At 34.8% G+C, this 18,911-nt stretch overlaps 1 protein-coding gene across 7 annotated transcripts; it reads right to left on the reverse strand.

Moving 5' to 3' along the window:
• Nucleotides 1–1,779: 1,779 nt before the first annotated feature.
• On the reverse strand, nucleotides 1,780–12,289 carry LOC109176034 (putative ion channel POLLUX-like 2). Of its 7 annotated transcripts, none has more exons than XR_002053338.1 (25): nucleotides 12,215–12,289; nucleotides 11,829–11,996; nucleotides 11,065–11,141; nucleotides 10,528–10,643; nucleotides 10,023–10,309; nucleotides 9,795–9,866; nucleotides 9,039–9,114; nucleotides 8,826–8,924; nucleotides 8,595–8,749; nucleotides 8,410–8,514; nucleotides 6,977–7,063; nucleotides 6,474–6,558; nucleotides 6,235–6,382; nucleotides 5,457–5,533; nucleotides 5,283–5,363; nucleotides 4,463–4,651; nucleotides 4,272–4,385; nucleotides 4,018–4,110; nucleotides 3,795–3,921; nucleotides 3,635–3,711; nucleotides 2,991–3,046; nucleotides 2,829–2,898; nucleotides 2,679–2,752; nucleotides 2,343–2,453; nucleotides 1,780–2,019 (listed from the first exon to the last, which is right to left on the reverse strand). XR_002053338.1 is itself a non-coding variant. In XM_019325438.1 (25 exons), the coding sequence occupies exons 2-25, from the start codon at nucleotides 11,909–11,911 to the stop codon at nucleotides 1,906–1,908; spliced, it is 2,565 nt and encodes an 854-aa protein (XP_019180983.1). In that variant the 5' UTR covers nucleotides 11,912–11,996; nucleotides 12,215–12,289; the 3' UTR covers nucleotides 1,780–1,905. The 7 variants fall into 7 exon arrangements, 6 of the variants coding, with proteins under 6 accessions (XP_019180983.1, XP_019180984.1, XP_019180985.1 ...); XM_019325438.1 differs by having other exon boundaries at nucleotides 2,991–3,038; XM_019325439.1 differs by lacking the exon at nucleotides 12,215–12,289 and adding an exon at nucleotides 12,064–12,143 and having other exon boundaries at nucleotides 2,991–3,038.
• Between the last annotated feature and the right edge of the window lie 6,622 nt (nucleotides 12,290–18,911).

Below are 18,911 nucleotides of genomic sequence, written 5' to 3' on the forward strand. Positions count from 1 at the left end.
GACACAACGCTAGCCTAGCGCGTGCAGTGCACGCGCTGGTTGGCATGTCCTGTAGTGTTGTTTTTATTTTTGTTTTTTTTTTCTTTTTACTTTGCGTCTGAAATTTATTTTTCTTATTTTTTTTCATTTTTTTCTTCTTTTCTTTTCTACTTGGCACCTCAAAAATCACACCAAAACCTTCACTATTGAGGATGCCCTCAAGACAAAACAATTATAACATTTTTTTTTTTTTTTTACAAACAAAAAGTAACATTGCATTTAATATAAGTTTTTTTAAAAAAAAAATTATTATTAAATTTTGGAAGAAGGGGATACAATCATGTTAAGCATCCCTCTAATTGATTTGGTCCCCTAAGTTGATTAGAGTGTAAACACTTCTACAATGAGTTACCTTTCATTACATTTGTGTATTTTTTTTGTTAATTATTTTGTTGTTGTTGTTATCATTACATTTGTGTATTTTTTTTGTTAATTATTTTGTTGTTGTTGTTATTGTTATTGAAAGTGAGTTGCAATTGTAAAGAGAATAAAAAAAATTATGAGTTAATTACAAATACAATGATATGACAATAATGTCAAATTTTGAAAGTGAAAATGTTGTAGACTAAATATAAATTTAGTCTTAACTCTCATTATTGTTACATCATCATTTACTTAAACAAGAAATTTGATTTTACTTACAAAATAGAACGATTGGTAGATTTTTACAACTTCAATATGTGAATCACATAATATAATGTTATAAATAGTAAATCACATAATATTATAAAATAGAGTAAATACCCAAAATGGTCCCTTGACTATAGCTAAATTTATAAATTGGTCCTCGACTTTTAAATTCAACCAATTAAGTCCTTAACTTTGCAATTTTAACACAATTTGGTCCTTTGTCTATTTGACCGTTTGTTGACTGTACTTTTTTAGGATATATATGTAATTTCATGGTCCATCGTCGGTTTTTTAAGGTTCCGGTTGCATTTCTAGATCGCACTGTTACATTTGAATCCATTGCTGGCGCTGCACCCCATGCCGGAGAGATTATAGCTTTTGATAGATAGATCGCCGAAGTCCCTGGAGTGGCTCTTCGAGAAAGCTGTGACTCCAAGCGGTGTAGGCAAGCTGAACCGGCTCAGGATCCCCAAGCAGCAAGCGGAGAAGCACTTCCCCCCTCCGAAACGGCGTTGTCACCTCCAAGAGCGTTCTCTAAGCTGAACCAGCTCGTGATCCCCAAGCAGCAAGCGGAGAAGCACTTCCCCCTCCGAAACAACGATGTCACCTCCAAGAGCGTTCTCTTGAGCTTTGCACGTGAAACTACATATATATCTTCAAAGATCGCGGTCAACAAACGGTCAAATAGATGGAGGACCAAATCGTGTCAAAATTGCAAAGTTAAGGACTTAATTGGTTGAAATTGAAAGTCGATGATCAATTTATGAATTTAGCTATAGTTGAGGGACCATTTTAGGTATTTACTCTATAAAATAGAATGTAGAAAGACTTATTTGATCTTCATCGTTTTATCATTAAAACTTTCTTTCATATTATTTAGAAGAAAAGAGACCCACATTTTGTATCTTCCTTCTTCCTTGTGCCCTCTTTATTCCCACATATAATGATAGCAAGAGGAAAAAAACATATAATAAGAAACCAAAAATATTATTACTAACTTTTCTTTTTCAAAAGCTACAGATGAATTGTATACCAAAGTGGTTGGATTTTGCCAAGTGAACTTTTCTACTTAGAATCAGACTTAAATTTACTATAAAAATATTGACAAAATTTAAATTAAGGGCAAAATGTATTAGAAATTAAGGGGAAAATAATCAATAAAATGGATGAGAATAATTCAAGAAACAAGGGCAGTTTCCTGGGATTACATGAATCTATGTGAAGTTGTTTAAAACTTTAAGACTCTGCTTCAATGACCACAGGCTGTTCTCCTTCAAGCTCAGATATGACTATCAGGGAGTCACCAAGTTGAAGATTAAGGGGCTCTGACTTGGGAATTGGGTTCAGAACCTGCAATGATCAGATCAAGATATGAGTTTCAGATCTAAAGAGTAAGTATCCTCCTCCAAACAAGCATATATATATATATATATATATATATATATATATATATATATATATATATATATATTTTTTTTTTTTTTTTTTTTGGTTCCTGTGAGAACAGGTCTTCCCGTGCGGTTAGTGCGGCATACACCATTAGGTATGCATAAATGCACCACACAGTGTTCGAAAATACACCAGAATGAAATGCCAAAAAATGCACCAAAAAAAAAAAAAAAAAAAAAAAAAAAAACGATGTGTGTGTGTGTGTATGTGGGTGCAAACTTTACGTTTTTGTTGTTCTTGACATAACCAATGGCAACTTCTCTTCGCAAATATGCTCTTTCACTGAGCTCGGCAAATGAAGGATTCTCCCCTTCCTTCATGTAGAGGCGGATATCCTAGAAGGGGAAGAAAAGCAGCATAAGTCAGTCAATAAAGGATCCGGGAATGATATGATTTTTTGGAAAGTTGTAATGATCGGATCAAGATATGAGTTTGAGGTCTATACTTTAGGAATCTTGATGAAACTATTTATGATGTTAAGAATTCACGATGGTTCATATTGAGATCCAGTTCTTTCACTGTCACGAAAGATATCTAGAACAACGACAAAGCTTTATTACCTTAATGTATATTTCATCCCCATCGGCATCTAAAATGTCTTTCCAGACCTCATCCAACTCACAGTTTTCTGCAACTGTCAACACAAGCAATTCAATCATTAATGTCAGACACACTACAAGAAGAGATGTGATAAAGAAATGGTTTTGAACCTTGAGCTGTCACGAGGCTCATTACTTCCTCCGCCGCAATGTAAGTTAAGGACGGCCTGATTCTTGTAATCTATCACGCATCAGATAAAGTAAATCAACCCCGCTTGATAACAAGGAAAAGAGAAGCATAAGTTAGCAGCATGAAATAAGAAAAAACAATACCTGTTTCCCAAACTTGGAATCAACAATTTCTGCAACTAGGTTTTGCACCTGCAATGCTCCAAAAGCAAAGTTTTCAACCATTTAGTAGCATAATTAACATGAAAACACATAAAAATAAGAGTTTTATGTAAACTAGGCTGTGTTTTGGATGCTGGAATAGAATATACTGAACTACAATTTCATTCTATGCTATAGAACCAGGCCACAATCTTTATTAAGTACAGAGATTAAATAATATGGTAAAGGTTATGGCATAAAATATAAAGTTTCAACCAAAAATCCTGAAAACTAGCAAATGACACTATCAAATCTATAGAAACCTAAAACAAATGCACATGGGAAAATGAAACGTGAATTATCCCAATTTACAAAGCCAATTACCTAGCAACTGGAAGTAATCCAATAGCCTATGTAGGTCACTAACATCTTTATTCTTTAAAAACAAGATTATGTCCCAATTGTCACCAAATAGTCAAATACACAAGAAAAATTACATAAAATTCCATATCTTCTGTTACCCTAACTCTTTTCTAGTAAAAGATTGAGAGGAGGTTTTGAAAAAGTAGCATAGACTTTTTTTAAAAAAAATATATATAAAAAGTGGGACTCTGAAAGGTAAAATGATAACAGCTTATTGTAGATACCTTCACCCCAAGTTTATTGCAAATGTTTTCAGCAAGGAGAAGAGAGTATGCAGATTGCTTGTCTCCCTTGGATGGATCTGAACAGATGAAATATATAAGATAAATGTATAGTACTGTTATGGACCTGTTAAAACTTTAGGATAAAACCTCATTTTGTTACCTCCAAGGAGCCATTCTCGATCAGATATCACAACAATGGAGAATGTAATATCTTCATCTTTCTTTAAAGATTTTTGAATGCTTACAATTGTGTCGTTCAGAGTGTCATAGTCCATCGGGTTTCCAATCTGCAGCAGAATGTTGAAGATTTAAGAAACTGTTGAACTATTCGAATATATGATTGGACAAGTAGTGTTAATTTATTACATTGAATCAGGAAATACCCTGTGAGAAATTTGCACATTCCTTAGCTTCCCATGACCAGTAAGTCTGCTAGCTTTATTTCTGTCATCCAAGGGAACATAGGACAAGACTTCCTACAAATTTTGCAAAAAGATGACATAGGACTTGATTATATTAGTAGTAATAAAATGATTAACAATATGCATTCCTAGAGTCTCACTAATTTTGGCTAGAAAGTAATTCAATCATGCCATTTGATTGTAACAAAGACTACTAGAAGAAGAATGGATCCTACCAATACACTGCCAGGACCCAGGTAATTGTCATATTCTTCAATCATTTCCACAACATCTGGCCGCCATCCCAGCATTAGTATGCACTCTTTTGGTCCCAAAGACAAATCTGATGCCTGCGTTCAATAAGAAAATTTAGACAAAAAACCTGTTATGCGTGTTGACAGATGTAGACTGTTACTCAGGCATTGACCTTAGAACCAAATCTTGTTCGTTTCACGATGTTCTCAAGCCTTGCTTTTCTAATGTCCATAGTTTGATTTGTAAATCTACCATCCTTCTCCACATTTTCAGAATCATCCTTACCGTAATCGCATTCTTCTCTATTCAAATAATCAAGTGGTAGATGCTTCTTCCCATGTATGGGTGCAATAAACAGAATCTGTATGAGTCAAGTATTAGTAGGTTATGTCAGATATGAATAGATGACACAATTCACATTTTCCTTGACATTCACTGATAAAGCTTATGATAGTAATCCTGAGGTCCATAAAAGAACTATGCAGAAATAAAGGTACCAGTTTCAGATTTGGTATTAATTGAAGCATGTGCTCCATCTCAACTAAAAGCCTAAGCTGATAGTTGGATTGCACATTAATGGTAACACGTGGACCGTAGTCGCTTATCGGGTGACGTAGAGATTCGAACCCATGACCTTTGGTCTGGCTCTGATATCAAATTGAAGCATGTGCTCCATCTCAACTAAAAGCCTAAGCTGATAGTTGGATTACACATTAATGGTTATATGCTCAACAGTATTAACTGCTGTAGTTTCTCTGCTTAACTTGAGAGATCAGTTTTGTCATATTAAGATCCAAATATCTCAACTAAGATAATTGCAGACCTATAAGAAATAGATTGTTTCTTCTCAAAAGAGTAATTGCTAACCAATCGGTCAGATACAGTCAGAAAATTCAAAAGGTGTAGGGATCTACATCAGAACGGCCTATGAATTATTTTTGTGTTGGTTGACAGAAAAATAAAGCAGTAATATGCAGCAAATAGGTACATACCTTATCGCTTTGTTCTAATACTTCATCATCATTTGGGTGGAAATATATCTTCCCTCCTCGATACAGACCACAAACAACTGCCTAAACAATGTTCATCAATTGTTAAAAAAGAAAACATTAGGGCCTGAAACATGCAGGAAGAACATGCAGAAAGGTTCTTAGGAGAATAACTACCTCTTGAAAGCCACGTCTCAATTGCTTATATCTCAATCCTGCTAGGTCAGGGAAACTGCATAGATTAAACACATTCTCTGCAATATGAAGCACACTTTATTAGAACTTCTAGATAATAATTAATAAAACCTGAATTGTGAATAATACACTAATATAATAACATAAATAGTGGTGATGCATCATTGAACATAACATTATAGCAGTCAAAGTTAGAACCAGAGTGAAATTTGGCTTCAAATTCAAGTGCGAAAGCACCACATTTTCCAGTTGTGAACTTTGAAATAATGATCTACCACCAAGCATTTTATATGGAATATTAAATCACACTTCAATTCAGACACATAAATGGTTGAATTCTTTAGGAGCTCATGGTCTGGTCCATGAAACCTCCATAAATGCCTTCAGTAACTCATACATTTACTTCACTAGGAACTATAGACAGCTAAATCTGAACTCCAACATTGCTGATGGGTTTACAAACCAGCAAAGCCTTAAAAAGTTAGCTTGAGAAATAAACTTAATTAGTGAACACAAATGAAGTATAGAAAAAGCTAAGTGCAGTGTATGTACTGTGCTCTTTAGTCTTATTTTCATACAGTTGATTACAAAATCAGTATAGTCTTGAAACTTAAGGAGGAATTCATGAAACTTTAACCAGCATGCTTAGTCTCACAGCAAACATGCAGGGGGTTCTCTATGAAGTTAGAATGTATTATATATTGACAAACTTTATTGAAATATGAAGGAATGTTCATATTATTAATATTTTTCACAGTACTTCGATAGTTAAGCAAATGTTTGTATATTTTTATAAGTCCCTTCTGCCGAGAACACTGGACAAATAACTTGGATGTAACATTCTGCACAGGATGTACATTCAATCCTGAAATTGATTTTAAAAGCTCACAAGTGTTGGAACTTGAAACCTGCATGCAATAAAGGCAGCAACAAGTGAGCTGTTTGCTAATGATAAGGGATATATGGGATAAACAAAGTAGTCATTTACCAATGGCATACCTCAACTATAGTGGGCACAGAGGCCATTTCTGGAAGAGGTTGAAGAGCCAGTACGGATAGAAATGCATCAGTATCAATTTCGTACCTAGGCCAATCAAGAGCATTCAAATAATTAAACTGAAAATCAGTGAACTTTAATTTAAATATAAAAGTTGCTATTACTTGATAGGAAGGGGTGTGTTGATCAGATGCATCACTTCTGATGCATTACTTGATAGGAAGGGATCTGATTTTTTATTTTTTTTTATTTTTTCCAAGCATACTTGTATTCTTGTATCTCAGGTTGGCAGCTAGTTTTATGAATTATTCTACAGCTATACCCTAGTTGCATTTATCTGTCAGTTTTTTCAACCCAAAAAAATAAACCTCAATTGACCTTTTTGAATATTCAAGTAGCGACACGAGAATTTCTAATTGAGTGCAAATAACAAGCAATCTCTGATATGAACATAAGAAAGGAAGAAATGTTAACCTCAGGTATCTGAAGTCTATAAGATTCTTACCGATCTCCTTTAGTTGGCAATATAACAATTGCGCGCGCCTTATTAGCTGCTGCTCTTTCAAATGATCTTGTCAAACTTAGACTGCAACTGTAACAGCAGAAAGTCACAAAGTAAGACTCAAATTGGACATAGTAAAGGAACAAGTATTTGGGCTCAGAATTAGGATCACTGTCTTAGCATCCAAATTCATTGGCACACAAGTGATGAGCGGGTTCTAGTGGCTTGTGGAGATAATAAAGGCTCCTCTTAGCAGGATCATGCATTGGGTTAAACCCAATACCTTCCTTTTCTCACTTCCCCTCCTCATGCCCTCTTCCCATAAAGAAGAAGGTTAGAAAAATGCAACTGAGCTGGGAATAATAAAAAGAAGCGTCTTTTTCATTTATACATGGAGAAAGACATGTGGAAAGCAAGCTTGAAATGAGCATTAGAAACTGACAGGACAAATAAACTTTGATCAGGTTCTGATACTATTTTACAGCATAATTTGTGTTTGTATGATTTATTTTTACATGTTTAGGATTGGATGAGAGTGAACAAGTCAAAACTATCTTAGTAAATTTTCTTTAAGGCCACTCAGTGAACAAAATAATTAGCCCGTCAATTATAATTTAATGGGCAAATCAGTCCTCGAGTGGTGTGTGTGTGTGTGTGTGTGTGTGGGGGGGGGGGGGGGGGGGGGGGGGGGGTTTTGCAAATCTACTCCCCAATATTTGCCCAAAGTGGCAATTTCAGTCTATAGCCATTAGTAGCCATTAAAAACCCTAATATTTGCGGTTATTTTGGTAACCCCTAAAAGACACACATCATTGGCCATATTTTCTGAAAATTTTAGACATGCCCTAAATATTTTCAAGATTTTTGGACACTGGTCATCCTCTTTCTCCATGATTAGGTTGAAATTCTAACTTATAGATCTTCTCATAAAACCACCAACTTGACCAGGAAAAAAATGATATTTTGAGATCAAAAGTCTAAAAAGATTAAGAACTTTGGATATTGTTAGAGATGATGGAACATACTCCTAGGTCAAAATGCAGTTCTGATCAGCTGTAAGCATTGGCCATCGCCAAAAGGCCATGAATGAATGTTAAAAATACACATAATACAAGTTTTATGAAGTATGTAAGCCAAATAAATTATTCAATGTTTTGTATTTACAATAATATTTTTTCAGACTTAAGTAGTTGATATATTTTTTAGTAAAAAATAAATGAGGTATTTAGTAGCCACAGATGGGTATTTTCCCCAAAATTAGGTTTTCAACAGTTGGCAGCAACCATTTAACAGCTATGGCTTAAAATTGCCGCTTTGGGTGAAAATTGGGCAGTAGATTTGCAACCACATATACTTGGTGGAGTGGTTTGGCTATTCAGCTCTAGGCCTCTAGTTGATGGAATAAAAGTACTTATCAACAAAAGTTTATAAATTACCTTTTTGAAAGAACATCAATATGTTTGAGATCTTTTGCCATGGTGTCAGCCATTTTGTCCATCTGCCTTCTAGGAAGATCAGACAAAAGAAGGATCCTCTGTCGTCTGCAAGAAAATATAATCCACAGTCACACATGGCACTGTTAAAACTTGTCATAGTATGAAAATATATGCAAAATTATTACCTAGCTGTAGCTGTACCTAAGCGAACAGCGAACTCATGATACTTATTTAGCTGTTTTAGTACGAACATCAGACGACTATTAACTCCACAAACAATAATATGATCAGTTTCCAAAACTTGCATCTGTGCCCCCTCTCTAAGTCTGTGCATGTTATCCTGTCCAAAAAGGCTTGTCAGGGGAATGCTGCGTAATATTTACTTCAGCAAAATATAGCATCTTTCAAGACCTAACCCTGAACTGTTCTGTCATGGTGCTTAGCAGGCGAGAATAGAACAAAATGCCCCATATAGCGAGCACAAAGCCAATCACACGTTCAATCCGTGTTCTTTGCTGCAGTAAATGGGGAGATTGTTTAGTAATAATAATTGACTTGAACATTGTTTTGGCATTAAGAAGATTACATTCTATCAAGTAAAAACATGAAATGACAATGATGTGTCATACTTTTAGATGAGTAGATGATGAACACAGGCATGCCCAGGCCTCCCAAAAGCAATCCTCAAGAGAATGTGCATTGGTCCTGCATTTCTCCATGGGCAAATTTTGAAGTCAACAAAGACATGCATTGAAAGTAGCTGCTTAAATATTCAATGTAACAAGTTAACAACCAGCTAAGTTACTGTGGAAAGGGTTTGATGGGTTCTGTGTAGGACACTTAAGCCACTTAGAAGTTAGAACCCTTCAAAACTTTACACATACATAGCATATACATACAAGTAGGGGTGTCAAGGTGGGTCGAAGCCCGCGGGTTAGGGCCTAGAAATTTTGGCCCGCGAAAATGTGGGCCTCACGGGCTTTGGCCTGCACAGGTTGGCTGGCTACACGGGTTAGCCCACACGGGCCGCAGGTCAACCCACGGGCTTCTCAAGAATATATATATATTCTAAACATTAAAAACATAAAAAAATTAAAATAGTTTAATTTATAAACACGAAAAAATTCTAATATTATTTAGGTTAAATTATTAGAATATATATATATATAGAATAATAGCATAATAATTTTTTTTTTAAATTTGGAAGTTGGCCCCCGGACTGACCCGCAAGCCCGCATGAGGCGGGCTAGGGTTGCATAATCCTAGCCCGCAAAGGCCCGTGAATAAAAAAACCCACGGTGGGCGGGACGGTCCGCATTGACACCCACACATACAAGTTAATAACCTATATCCATGACTACTAAGGTTTGACTGAAATTGCATACCTGAACTTAAAGAAGAGGAAGCCACCAATCAGAACAAATACAAAGCATGAAACAAGAAGCACAACAAAAAACCTGCATAAATCCACAGCAGATCATTCACCTTATTATTAAAAACAAGAATAGCAAGATGGTACTTAGTTTAAAGCATGCAAAAGCAAATAGAAAGATTATAAATCATGTTACGTGTGAAAGAGGAAAGGTGATGGAATTAGACATTTTCTCACTTACATGGCAACATTTTTCTCAAGTTGTATGTTGAATAAATATATTAGCCGTGAAAAACTCCATTTGATATCTTTCAATGAAGGCAAGGACACTTCCAATCCAAGAGGTGTTGGTTTGTTCAAGGAATTAGATATACAAGCAAAAGGCAAACTCTGTGCACCAAATGCTTTAATCGCATAGAAGAATAGTTCTCGGAATACGGTTGTCTTCATATTCATAGAATCTAGTTGTATCAATCTACAGGCGAAATATGATGGCAATGCTGCTACTATGTGTCTTACGGGGGAGCCCTGTGCTTTTGGAATACAAATATATATCAATAGTCATCCCAATAGATACTAATAATAATATATATCAAAATTTCACAATACAACAGAATTTTCTTAGTAAGGAGAGTTGGAATACGAGCAGATAGAATTTTAAGTCTTAAAACCCTAAGCCAGAGAGTGGATGACTTAACTAAACTAGTTTCTATAGAGAAACACAACTGGCATGCAAAATTGCAAACCTGAGAATTACTATTAAGATCCATTTTCCGTAGCAAAGAATTGAAATATCCCAAGGCATTCTTAGTCAGCAAGCAATCCAACTTTCTGCATTTCATCTGATAATTGATATTGGTCCCTAGTAAAACATAATTACAAAGACTAAGTAGAAATAAAATAGATGATAAAAAGGCAATGCAGTGAGTCTGTCCAACACACATATGCATGTAAAAAATGGTAAATTTGGATCTATGTAACCAAAGACAGTTAGAGAAAATAGAAAATTCTTTCCAAATGATATTCGTTGTAGCAAATAGGATGCTCCGGAAATGAGCACATTAAGAAAAGCAAGGATCTAAATACATTAATTCAAAAGAGGTTCCATATGAATGAAATACGATACATGTTTGCAAGGATCTCAGCTTCTAAACATCCTTTGTAAAACTATTCACAAAACTGAGCATCTTGAGGAAGTATGAAAATAGTGCCAATAATAAATACAATTTGAATCATAGGCAATTAATGACATACTGACCATGGATCAGTTAACACTAACTCACCATTGTTGCTTATTGGTGAGAAAGACTTCCGTAAAGCTGAAGGTGGGAAGCACCGGCAGGGGCATTGCAACGACTTTCTGAAAAATATATATGGCTATCAGGATAGAACACTCCTTATCCCAATCCTTTTCAATTAATATGGCAGGAAAAAAAAAAAAAAAAAAAAAAAAAAAGAGATAACGCTTTCTAAAATTTTACAACTGAGAGTCTGAGGCAACACTTGGGAGTATAGCCAAAATACAAATCAATAGGAACTCGTATTTTCAGCATAACCATATAAAGGAAGATAATAATCTTGGGATTTATGAGCTAGCAAAGCTGAAAATATTCACAGTATTTCTTCCCAATTAAAATATGCAATGAAAAATACATCTAAATTTCTATGGTACTGATAACATAAAGTGGCAAGGGAGTGGGGGTGGCTTGTCTCCATGTATACAGGGGAAGAAACCTACCAATAAAACTCACAAAGTCAAAAAACAGAACTTTTGACTAATCCATATTTCAAAACTCAATTTTAATGTACACACATAAACACAAACACATATCCTACATACGAATGCATTAACAAATTACAACCTCAACAACAGAACACAATTCAAAATCTCAAATATCTATCCATCCAGTCAAGCAGCATACTTAAATACCTACATAAACAACAATAAGATACAAATACATATATACATACATATGATCATAATTAAGCATGCATTGATCATTTAATTAAATGCTCGACACTGATTTGAAGAGTGGGATTGGGTAACCTCATAGAAGGAGATATCTGATAGAATCTTGGAGTGGGTGGTGTGGGCATCCATGTCGTGGGCGGGCAATGCAATTGAATCATTCCTCTGTTTCACCTTTTTCCCCCCTTCCTCAGAAATTAATTGAAAATACCCATTCACTAGGGGCGAAGATTTCGAGGTTTCAGTCTATATATACACAATTGTTCCATATTAAAAACATTTTTTTAAAAAATAAATAAAGAAAACTGTATACAAAGAGTGTTCTTTCTTGTTAAACCAAAACAAACAAACAAACAAACAAAAGTTTAAAATTTTTTAATCGCAGTACTTCTCTGAACAGAAGATTCCAAGATTGTTGTTTCATTCGTGAGAAAAGGATGCTGGGGTTAGGGGTTGGGACAGACGTGGAATAGGATGCTGGGGCTGAGATGCAGAGCTACTGGAATACAGATCAGCGATGGTGATACTGATGTGCCATTAGAGCATCACAATGGTCAATCGTTATGCTATGCATCCGTGGTGCATACGGATGCCAAAACGACGTCGTTTTATTAAAAAACGCGCGTCTCCCTTTTAAAAAAGTTCAGGTTCGATTCTCAGGAACAACATTATATTGTTTATTCATTCTGGAATTTTAGTTCATAGATTATGGAATTATAGTTCATTGATTATGGAATTATAGTTCATCGATTCTGGAATTGTAGTTCATCGATTCTGAAATTTTAGTTTATAGATTATGGAATTTTAGTTCATTCATTCTGGAATTTTTAGCTCATAGATTAGATTATGGAATTATAGTTCATCGATTATGGAATTATAGTTCATCAATTATGGAATTTTAATTCATATGTTGTTGCTGGGAATCGAACCTGATTTTTTTTTTTTAAGGGGAGACGCGCGTTTTATTAAAACGACGTCGTTTTTGCATCCGAATGCACCATGCATGGTGCATACGGATGCACAACATAATTTGCCCACAATGGTTGAGTGTTTTTTTTTTTAAGTTTTTGATTTTGTAAGTTTTATTAGAAAAGAGAATATGGGAGGGGATTGAAAATAAATAAATAAAACTGATTTTATTAAAAGAATAATTAAAAAAAATCAACTGTCAGGCCTGATGCACCTGCCGGGCACACTGGTGATCATCACGCATGGCTTGTGAGGCTCTGTATTTTCTTTTGTGGGCTCATATGTCTGCAAATAACTCCATCCTTGTACACTGTTGAAAATTATAGAATGTTTGACCACTTAAAAGTGATCTTAAATTAAGTCGAAAGCCTTGTTCTGATATCCGAAAAAATATTTGTTGCTAAAATAGGAATTAATGGTGTTAACTCCTTACTTTATAAAAATATATACCCAAAATAATATACATACATATTTATGTGTATGCATGTACATATGTATGTATATACTCAATACACTCAAGACATATTCATAAACAAAAATTATTTATATTATAAGGGAACAAGTCATTTTTCAAACAAATAGATAATGAAATATTTTGAATTAAGACTTGAATACTTTTTAAAATTGAGAACTAATAAAAATAAAATAACTTATAGTTGAGAATAAAATTTGACATTAAAATTACATGTCTCACATAAAATGGTCTCATCACACAAGACCTATTCATAAAAAGAATTATTTCCATAAGGGAATAACTCATTTTTCAAACAAATAGATAATGTAATATTTTGAATTAAGAGTTGAATAGTTAAAAAAAAATGAGAACTAATAAAAATAAAATAACTTATAGTTGAGAATAAAAATTGAAATTCTTTTTTAATACATGCACCTTAACCTATATTATAAAATGTTCAACTCTGACTCTCATTGTTTTTCACGCTCCAAATTTTGAATAATTTCATGAATTTATCTATGTGAAAGGGGGCTATCACTCTCAGGGGAGAGAACAAAGAAACCCAAATGACTCAATGTATTTGATAAGTCGCACTATATATCAATCAATGACGCATCTTCATCTCCAGGATTTTGGGTGAATGTGCTTTGGAACACCAATAGACATGCTAATAGGCATAAAACGAAAAGATCCCTACATTAAGTTTAAAATTTCACTTTGATGGGAAATGAAAGAAAAAAAAAAAAGAAAAAAAAAAGAGAAGTATTTTTTTTGAAGAGAAAAACTTAATGAATTAACTCAGAAGAAATACAATCGATGAGAAATTGATGAGGATTGTCGAACCACTCCCCGCAACCTGACGCAGAAACGACTTCCCGAGCAATAATGTGGGCAGCACGATTCGCAGATCGCCTAGCAAAACAGAAGTGTACATCATGCATAGAAGAAGCAACTTCTTTTATATCATCAATTATTAAAGAAAAAACATAATTGAAAGAGTCTGAACATAAAGCATGGTAAACCAATTGCGAGTCAGTCTCAACATCGACCACCCCATGGCTCCTTTTAGCCAGCTCAAAGCTTCACGCACACAAAAGAGAAGTATTATTGGCTTTATATTATTGAGTATTGGTTTTTATCTTTTTTTTTTAAAAAAAAAAATTATACATAGATTCTATAGACTATAAAAATGTCTAAAATCTTATCTTACTATATATAATAGCAAAATGTTTTTGCCATGTCATTTTCCTGCCTAAATATTACAGCTTCGTTTCAGCTATTAGATTAATAATATTGTGTCTTTCCATATGTGTATTAATTGTTTTAACATTTCTTTGAATTCTTTATTATTTTTGATTATACTCTTTAGAATCTGGTCGTTTCAGCTATTAGATTACTAATATTGCGTCTTTCCATATGTGTATTAATTGTTTTAACATTTCTTTGAATTCTTTATTTTTTATTATACTCCTTAGAATCCGCACAGCTGCAGTTATTTTGTATCAGTGTGATTATTTCCACCGTTTCAGCTGTTTTAGGAATCTTAGTTATAAAGTCATTAGATTACTAATAATATTATATTACTAATATTGCGTCTTTCCATGTGTATTAATACATTTCTTTGAATTTTTTCATTTTCCAGCCCTGATTATACGTTGCATTGATGGAGAGGCATACTTGCTACTCAAAAAATTAGTATAAATATGCACTAATCCAGTAGTGTTCTTCACCAACGTAACTTTCTAAGGAAACAAACTCTGCAAAAAAAAAAAATCTGTGAAAATTATTTCTCAATACATTCTTGCATCTCAAGTTAGTCCTATACACACCCGGAGAGCTATCCGGGTGCGCTTGGTGAGAACCTATAAAGTCCATCAATTACATGGGGGAGCAACGGCCAGCAAGAGCAAGGAATTACTCTTCCATGATTAAGAGGTAAGTTTAATACGGTAATTTTTGCAGGTGCTTCAACTAGGACAATGCACAAGTTAGCAGACATAAAGCAGGAAATGACAGATTAACAAGTACCAAATGCAGCATGTTAAGAGATCATTGAAGTTTTGGGACAATGTCTTATATATGTTCTTTATTACTTTTAGACAAGTGTTTATACTATGTTTCTAGAATTCTTACTACAGTCTTTTCTAAAAAAATATAAATACACAAATTTGCAGGATACACAATTTGAATGTCCAAATGCATATAAACTACTTGCGATGAAAATTAATATATCTAGAACGCCCAACATAACGCTCAATATATTGAAATAACACTGTAAACTAACTATGACCATAAAAGTTTTTCAAATTATATGTAGAACTGACCAGCACACTTTTAAAATTAAAAACACTAAAAATGTAATTAAATTACAAGAAAACTAATTTAGAGGAATCTGTATTGTAAATGCATTTAATACACAATTACAACATGTCTTACTCACTATTTAAAAATCAAAGCGCATCAGAATTGAACTATCATCATCTGCATGAACCTTTAAAATGATTTTTAGTCAAAATCTATGAAAAAACTGCAGTGGAAACATACAGATACGAGAAATTTTACTAAGGGACACATTTTGTTTACCCTAAAATAAGTTGAACAGAGAGTTCATGTGTATGAAACTGAAAAGAAAGTGCATATCTAAGTAATTAACGCTATAATCAAGGTTATATATACAACATGGACTATTAAAAACTAATCACCATCTAGAACAGATATATGGATCTACAACTATCCTAACAGCAAAATAGGAAAATTTTGGCATAAAAAATTATCGGGGGGCAAACGTAAACAAACCAGACCATTAACAGGTATTAACACATTATCGGGGGCAATCAAGACTAATGTTTAATGAAATTAAAAACAATTACAAAAAATAAGTAAATCGGGAGAATGGAGAGTTATCTATTTGTAATGTAAAGAAATTTTCAACAATTTGTAATGTATTTATCTATTTGTTATTGAATAATTTATAATTTATAATTTGCTTTTATCTTTTTTTAGTACTATTATACGACGATAATCTTGAATTACTAATAGGCCATATTTAATGACCGTGCATCGCACGGGTAAGTTACTAGTCATAAAAATAATGCATAATAAATATAGTAAAGTTATTATGAATAAGGCCTTCTAGTGATGGTTAAATGGGGCCTTTTCGCTTAAACATAAAAATTTTTCTTATGAAAAGTAAAAGTAATAATCACATTAAATCATAAAGTACTTGATAGAAAATATTTTTATAATTGAAAATTAAAAATGAAAAAGAAATCTGCATAGATTCATAGCCAAATTAAAGCTTAACATTCACATGGGTTTCTTGTGATGTAACTGAAAGCTAAGCCACTCACACCACTATACTTAAGAATGCGGCCTCACCACTCACCACTATTTGACAAGTGACCTTATTATGCCACTTATAATGTGTTAAAAGAGAGAGGAAAACTCTTTTACTTAACCAAGTATTGAGAAAAAAAAAAAAAAAAGTGACGTGTAAAAAGGGAAATCGAGTTATTGTAACGTCATTGTATGCTCTATAGTGTAAAAAAAAAAATGCATTTTGAATACATGTATGCACCAACGATGTTGGCATAAGAAATGGTGTCCGGCCAACTACCTTTTTGTGAGTGCAACTATTTTTGTATTTTTTTATTGTATTTAATATATATGAGAAAGATTACACGATTGATTGATACATGTATCTTTTGCATATGATACAAATTCTAAAACTTTATGAATTTATTTTTGGTTTTACTTTGTAAGCCGTATAATCGACACCTTAGAATATACTTCATGTGTGTGTGTATCAAGGTTGCAAAACTCGGCCGCCTAGCCGCCCGCCTAGGCGCTAGGCGGCCCCGAGCCTTGGAGTTTTGGCCAAAACTCGGCTGGCCGCTAGGCGGCCTGGGCGGCCAAACTCAGCCAACTCGGTCGAGTCGACCAATTTTGTCCGATTTTGACCCTTTTTGACCGATTTTGACCGATTTTGTTCGATTTTGACCGATGTCGTCTTTCATTAATTATTGATTTTAATATTATTATGACATTATGACTTATAAATTATCATTATTTCATTTATTTAGATGTGTTATTTGAGTGAACGTTGAAAACAACATCATTAAAATTGTCGAACTACAAGTCTGTTACTATTTTTTTTAATTTTTTTGGTGCCCGCCTAGAATCCGCCTAGGCGCCGCCTAGACCGCCTAGGCGCTAGGCGCTGCTCGGCCGCCCGACTAGCGCCTAGCGCCTACTGCAACCATGGTGTGTATATATTAGTAATGCCATGGAATTATAAAAAAAAAATTAAAAAGAAAAAAAAAAAAAACTTGGGCCGAGCAGCGCCTAGCGCCTACTGCAACCATGGTGTGTATATATTAGTAATGCCATGGAATTATAAAAAAAAAATTTAAAAAGAAAAAAAAAAAAAAACTTGGATCCAATGTATATTGTACTGTAGATGCCCTTAGGAAAATATACACGCCATCCCATCCATTATTACACCTTATTGACATCTTATGTTTATCATGTCTAGACGTGATGAATATTTTGACAAAATCGCACTTTTGGTCCCTCAATTAGTGCCCAATCTGCAATGTCATCCTTAGTTCCCAATTTGAACACAATTGGTCCCTCAATTATTTGACTATTAAGCAGATTTGATCTTTCTGTGAGACCATCAGTTTAACTCCGTTTAAATCAGGGATATAATTGAAATTTCACATGAGTAAGAATTGAAAGTAGTCTAGCCATCAACATAGCTGTGATTTTCGGTGATGATGGTCTGGTTAATGCCGTCGCCGATCATCATCAAGTATTTCTTGTTCTTGGCAATGGAGACGTATTCTTCGTACACGTCGGCAGTCACATATACGAGGAAGTAGCCGCCATCGGACAAAGTGTTGTTGGGAGCAGCGGCAACGTCGTCATTAATGGTGGTAAAATTTCCACTCCCATCTTGACTCACAACCACAATGTCAGTCACCAGAACCTGGTCATCTTCCTGAGTTTGCAGGAGTTTTCTCCGGCTAACTCGCTCGAAAATCGCATTCGTCCGTTCCGACATCTTCAGAGGCAAACGCCCATTTCGGAACAAGCTGTTTCTTGGTCGGACGACAAGCTCCGGCGCCGGCGGCCTTCTTCTTCCTCGGCACCCACCCTTTAGTGAACAGAGCCAGAGAAACACTAAACAGCCGCGTGTCGTTCTCCAGCGGCACCACGATCACATTCCTAACGCTCCAAGCCGATGACATCGCTTGCAGGCTGTATATACACATTTGCGTGTTGGTGAGAATGGCGCTGAGCAATGTTTGCACGTCATCGGCTTCCAACACCAGGAGATACCGAGAAGTCCCGTTGACAGTCTTGAAAGAACTGGAGAGATAATCCATGTTTAAACCGGCGAGGAATTGAACTCGCAATCCTTGAGAGCTCGAACGGCGGTGGTGGTTAACGACTTGGAATTGCGGCGAAGGTACTTTTGGATCAATGTCAGAAACTTGCGCGCAGCGGATAAGGATTTGTAGACGGAGAATCGGCCATAGGCGTAGACATTGGAAGAAGAGTTGTTGTTGGGGAGAACAGTTAGGCAGTAAGATGGGTAGGGAGTGGACTTGCAAATGGTGGATGCCGAGACATTTCTCGACGGTGGCGGAGCATCTGCGACGGCGAAAATAACAACCGGGCAGAGAAAGGGGAAAAAATTAGCTTATTATATTCAAGGCTATGTGAAATTTCAA

This window comes from Ipomoea nil, unplaced genomic scaffold (assembly GCF_001879475.1).
Source record: "Ipomoea nil cultivar Tokyo-kokei standard unplaced genomic scaffold, Asagao_1.1 scaffold0688, whole genome shotgun sequence".
Classification (NCBI taxonomy): Eukaryota; Viridiplantae; Streptophyta; class Magnoliopsida; order Solanales; family Convolvulaceae; genus Ipomoea; species Ipomoea nil.